This window comes from Phyllopteryx taeniolatus, chromosome 7, assembly GCF_024500385.1.
Source record: "Phyllopteryx taeniolatus isolate TA_2022b chromosome 7, UOR_Ptae_1.2, whole genome shotgun sequence".
Lineage (NCBI taxonomy): Eukaryota > Metazoa > Chordata > Actinopteri > Syngnathiformes > Syngnathidae > Phyllopteryx > Phyllopteryx taeniolatus.
In genome coordinates this window covers 9994487-10000610 of record NC_084508.1, presented here as the reverse complement: position 1 = coordinate 10000610, position 6124 = coordinate 9994487, and the positions used below count along the sequence as shown (strand labels likewise).

Here is a 6124-nt window from a genome sequence, read left to right as displayed (position 1 = left end):
TCTCTTACGTGAGATTACTGTGCGTCAATGATCCATCTTTGCACATTGACATTTCCTCCTATTCCAAATGGCAAAAGGCCGTTCTGGTCCCAGGCAAATGCGAGGAAGGAACACTCAAGCATTCCTGCTGGGAAACCGACAGCCGATGATCTTTTATCCCGGAGAAGGTTGTGCTTTTCGCATCCCCGCTTTCTTCTTACATCACAATTTAAGGTGCGGAATCTAATGTCTGAGTGAGGTGAGCGTGAAATGTGACTCTTGTCAACTCCTGTCTTCTCTTTGCGTTGCGATGTAGTGCGAACAGCAAACGCTCAGCCATGGATGCTCAAGCCTTTGCAGAAAAATAATAATTGACTGATTGATTGAATCTGACAAACACCAAATAGGATTTTTATTTTATTGACTATATGATGGAACCAGACTACCACTATGAAATCATTCCCATACAACGCTGCTAATCACCAGTAGTGGTTAGTTGATGTCGGAGTGGTTTCTAGATGAGGAAACACAAACATTGACCCCCCCAAAAAAAAATAGCTGGCAGAAAAACTTGAGTATTGTGAGGTGGTGCTTTGACGCCACCATCAGGACAAACGGGTTTGTGCACCGGTAGTGGTAAGTCCAAGAGTAGCAGCCTCATCGCCTCTTTAAAAAAAAAAAAAAAAAGAGACATTTAATTCTCTCCATTTCTTTCATGTTCCTTACTCAAACCGTCCCATTTAACAGTCCCAGTACCGTGGTGGCTTTTATGCACACAGAGCACAAAATTTACCTCAGTGATTGTATCAAGCAACAAATGTTTTCACAGAAAATAAATACTAGTCAACTTGTGGGGGGTGTTGCATATAGCACATGCAAAAAAAAAAAAAAGTGCCCAAATAGGTGCTACGTTTAAAAAAAAAAAAAAAACGGCCACAAAAGTTTGAAGTACGAGCACTGACAGGTATTTTTTTTTTTTCCCGTGAAACTGACCATTTAAATACAAACATGTTAAGTTTACTTTACATTTGTTTTACATAGTGGCTTTAACAAGTCTAGAATCTGGATGTATTCCTTTTTAATTTCATCCAAACAACACCGACCCTAGTGCATTGTGACACTCTGCAGAGGCCACAACATTAGGAACACCCCATCCAAGACGAGCTGGATCGAAGATTTTTATAGGACCTTTCAAGGGGCCCAAGGGAACAGTAACAGGTTTGAGGGATTCATTTTGCAATATATATATATTTTTTTAATTTGTGTATAGCTGTGGTAAAATATTAGATGATATATTAGGCTGTATAATATTGGCAATGTTGCCAATGGAGCAGGTTATGTCTTGTTTGGTTATCATTTTGGTCGCCATTTAAAAAAAAAAAATAATAATTCTACTTTGGGTTGCCATATTTCTTAAGCGAGAAACTATTCAATGTTGAGGATCCGAATAAAGATGTCAAAACAAGATGTTATCCACTTTTTACTGTTACAGTCCACTTGCACTGGTCATACTTTACTTTCGTAGGCGCATACAAAAGGAAATAAGGGATTTTTTTGCTTGTGGCATGGCCCTTTTAGTCACCTCCGCCATGCATGAGGGTGAGAGGTATTGTGTTTTTCGCCAATCGTTAGTAGGGGCGTTTCCACAGTTCTCGAGCAAGAACCTATTACATTTTTGTAAAACAAGGTGTTTTTGCATTTTTGTCAGTTGAGACTCATAGAGCAATTGTCATGTTGCACTAATCTCGCCACGCATTTCATTATGTCAAGTCGCAATTTTCGATTCGATTTTTCGGAAAGTCAGTGTGAAAGGGGGCTCTCGAAAAGAAAATGTTTGATACAGCTCCCTATTGGATCTCATTAGGTCAGTGATTCCCAACCTCTGTTCCACGCCGTGGTGTGTTACGAGAAATTATGCAATTTCACTTGATTGGTCCCAACGTTATTATTTACGACAAATAGTATCTATGCAAGCGACCAATAGTGACAAAACAATGAAATGCTCTTCTGCTAGATGGCTTCAGGTACAAGTAATCTGTGTATTCACCTGCTGCCATTCATACTGTACATCAGCTTTGTGTTCAGCCAAACAGGCCCAGATTTCGCATTTTTGAATAGGGGATAGAGACTGTCTACATGAAGCTCCTCCCCTCACTGTCAACATAGTTCTTCGGCACCAAGATGGCGCCAAAGCGATACTTTTAAATTTGACAAGGTTTTGACCCAAGCACAAAACAGCAAATACAGTCGGGGAGTTTTTCAATGAGCAATGGAGGTTACATTTTTGTTTTAAAAAGTCAGCGAACAGGTGAAGATAGGGTGTCAAACTCATTTCCGTTGTGGGCCACATTGTACAGTAGTTCTGGATTTCATAATTATGTATATTTTTTACAATAAATTCAATTTGAAATCATAAGTCATCGAAAATAATGGCAAGCAAATATTTTAGTACTGCATGCATACTGTATATTGTCCAATTTATGTTCAGAAGGGATTTGGTGACAATAAATGCTTGCAAAAGTGGTTAAAGTGAAGAAAAATTGCAATTTTGGTCAGTCTGACAAAATGAAAAGAACAAATCCAATTCGCACTTTATTTGTTTGGCGGTCCTATTATGCCCCACCCCGGCCTTGCGTTTGACACCTGTGCTCTTTTGTAATCCCACTTTTCAAGAATTCAACTTTTCTTTTTTTTTTTAATGTCTTTTGTGCTCTTTCTGTAATGCTTTAAGATGCAACAAAGTCCTGTCTAAATATGAATTGGTCTCAAGGAAGTGTGTTGAAGTCATATTACATCGCGACTGAGAGGCAAGCTTTGTATGTTGGAGAGCAGCCAAGTTTAGCCTGGGTTGTTGGTGAAAGTTAGGAGAGTCTTTGCTGCATGTACACACACACTTAGGTGCATTTTTATTGTATTTTTTTTTTTTACATCTGTAAGCCATTTAATGTGGTAAAATGATGTTTGTTTTGGTTTAAACAACTGGTTTAAACCAAAATTAAATACGATTACTTTTGTAGGATTACTTTTGTTGGCATTTTTGTTAGGTGGTCTCCCGTGAGATTTTTCTCGTGTAAAATACAGTATGTGCCTCGGCTCGACAAATGTTGGTCACCTGCACCCCATTGGTTGGTGCAGGTGTAGCTAATGTTGTGGCCTCTTTGAAGGCGCTTCCTGTCAGAACTTGCCGAGGGCCCCCGCCTTCACCAGCACGGCCGACAGCAGCTCAGCGGGGCCGGCCGGGTGAGGCAGCGCGGTGGCGCAGGGATCCCCGTGCTTCACGTCCGAGTTCACCCCTCTGTTCAAGGCGGCCTTTCCTAGCCCTCCTCCGCCCCCCATGCTGCTCTTGCTGTTCTCCGCCGTGGGCCCTGCGGTGCCCAAGTTGGGGTTACCCGCCGCGGGCATCCCGCTGGACTCCGCGCCGCTGTGGCAGCAGCAGAGCAGGCGGAAGAAGGCGGCCCTCATCTCCCTGCTGGACAGTGTGTAGATGAGTGGGTTGAGGGCCGAATTGAGCACGGCCAGGGCGATGAACCAGTCCACCTCGAAGAGAACGGGGCACCCGTCGGGGCTGCAGCCCACGTCCAACAGCAGGAGCAGGAAGAGGGGCGCCCAGCACACCACGAACACCCCGAGAACAATCACCACGGTCCTCAGCAAGGCCAAGGAACACTCGGAAGGCCGGCTGCTCACCCTGCGCCCGCTGGACGTCACCAGGCGGTAGATCCGGATGTAGAGGATGACGATGGCCACCAGCAGGGCGCTGAAGACGCTGATGCAGAACGCCACGTAGCTCTTGGCGTACAGCGGGAGCACGGTGGAGCACGAGCCCAGGTCGCCCAAGCAGTTCCACCCGAGGCTGGGCAGAGCGCTGAGCAGCACCGAGACGAGCCAGCAGGCCGCCAGCAGGCCCAGGAGGCGGCCGCGGCTCGCCGTCTCGCACGGGCGCAGGCGCACCATGGTCATGTGCCGCTCGATCCCGATGGCCAGGAGGCTGAAGGTGGACGCGCTGAGGGCCACGAACATGCTCCCCTCCCGGGCCAGCCACTGCGCCGGCGTCAGGAAGTAGGTCCTGCTCCCCGAGGTGAAGATGTTCACCACGTAGGCTACGCCGGCCAACAGGTCGGACAGCGCCAGGTTGCCGATCAGGAAGTACATGCGGCTGTGGAAGCGCTTGTTCCTCCACAGGGCCAGCAGCACCATCAGGTTCTCCAGGACGATGAGCACGCAGATGAGGAGCAGCACGGCCGTCTTGCACGCACTGCCGCCCCGCGCCCGCTCCCACTTGCCTGAATTGTTGTAGTGGGCGACAATCACCATGTTCATGCCTTCTTCCGGCGCGTTGCCCATGGTGCCTCGTGCCCCTCCAGCCTTGTTTTTTTTTTTTTTCCCTCGCTCACACGACAGGGGGCGCCACAGCACTGGACTCAGAGGGGACTGGCATCCTACTTCAGCCTCCTCCAGATCCAGAGGGTCTGCCAATCAGATGCAAAGGTAGGATTCAAAAATTCAAGCGATGAATCAAATTTTGTTTTTTTAATGTACAGTGGACCTCCAACATTCACGAGGGATAGGGAACGAGTCTGAGCGCGAATAGCAAAAAAATTGACACCTATTATAATTGCATTGGGAAAACAATTTTTTTAAATGATTACCCGAACAATTATTGAATAAGTGGTGATAAACCGCCAATAGTTTTGGGGGGATTGGTCGCCCCACCCCCGCATACTCGGCACCTGTTTTGTTTTTTTTTGTTTTCTTGCGGGGGTCCAGTGTATATATATATTTTTTTTTACTTCCTTCTGTTCGATTGCATTTCCAATAAATATCCCTCATAATACCAATAACCACAGAGGGAGTATCTCGCAAACTCCTCTGTTTCAAAGCAAAACTGTTCCAGCATAAAAATACATACACATAAACCAAAAATATTTTTGTATTCAAATCCAGAGTAAGTAATATTCGGTATCTGATAAGATGTGACGTGGTAACAAGAATAACCCCACATTTATTTATTATACCTTGAATTATGAGGCTGCATGTTTCAATATAGGATGTCATAAATGTTCTATTCACATTAATATTTTCTTTACTTTTATTTTTATTGTTGTTCATGTCAACAAATGTTGCTTTGCAGATGACTTTTTAACATCTGATTAAAAATAGCCTTTTGACTAACTCTGCTACATTCATGGCAATGTTTATTAATGCGCATTGCGACCTGTAAAAATAATCAGAAAGATGACTTGATTATTTGTGCTGGAGCAAAAATAGTTAAAAACCTCACATAACCCCTAATGGATTTTTAAAAATAAATAACTGTATCTAGCACGTTGTCATTTTATAAAACCTAATGGCAGACCGAAAGTATGGAAAGTTCTACGTTCTGGCACATGTATATGCATGTTTCAGTCTTAATAAAGCTTAAAATACATGCATTCCTCGAGTAAAACTCTCAAAAAAAGGAGATTACTGCGAGTGGAGTGTAGCACAAAAAACGAATAAGGATCAGTGTTGTTGTTTTGGGCATGGGAGGAAAACTTTTCTTAAAAAAGAAGACGAAAATACCCACCAGATTTTAATGTGTCTTTGGTCCATAAAGTTCCCTGTTGTGTTATCCTCGTTTGAACATATCCCTTCGCTTTAATGATGCAGAAAGAAGAAAGAAAGTGGAGTACGACGGCCGTGCAGTCACAAGCGTGGTGGCAAAAGTTGTGTGAAGCTTTTGGAGGGCGCAGAAAACGGCGGTGTGCTCTCACCCTGATGCGGGGCGGTTCTTGTGCCTTCAGCTCCTCCCTAACTTTGAACTTTGTTCACATCCAGAAACTTTCTTTAGAGATCACTTCTATCCTTAACTCATGCTTTAAACACGTGCACATTTATTTATTTTAATACATATTTGTTTATTTGGAGAGGAAATGTGCCTTGACAGGCATGTGCACCAACAAATGTTCTACTACGATCATAATAAAAGAAATGTAGAATAAATAATAACATCATTTTAATGCACTTGACAATACCTAAAATATTGTACAAGAGTAGTGCATGTATTAATGTAAAATAAAATAAAGTTTAGATGCTCTATTAGGCTTTTCATGACTATTTTATCATATTATTAAATGTGATATATTGTCACATTAAAATCTATCTT

General features: G+C 43.5%; 1 protein-coding gene across 1 annotated transcript; it reads right to left on the bottom strand.

Annotated features, from left to right (window-relative positions):
• Positions 1-383: 383 nt before the first annotated feature.
• On the bottom strand, positions 384-5749 carry s1pr3a (sphingosine-1-phosphate receptor 3a). Its single transcript, XM_061780015.1, has 2 exons — positions 5546-5749; positions 384-4448 (listed from the first exon to the last, which is right to left on the bottom strand). Exon 2 carries the CDS (start codon positions 4321-4323, stop codon positions 3154-3156), a length of 1170 nt encoding a protein of 389 aa, XP_061635999.1. The 5' UTR covers positions 4324-4448; positions 5546-5749; the 3' UTR covers positions 384-3153.
• Between the last annotated feature and the right edge of the window lie 375 nt (positions 5750-6124).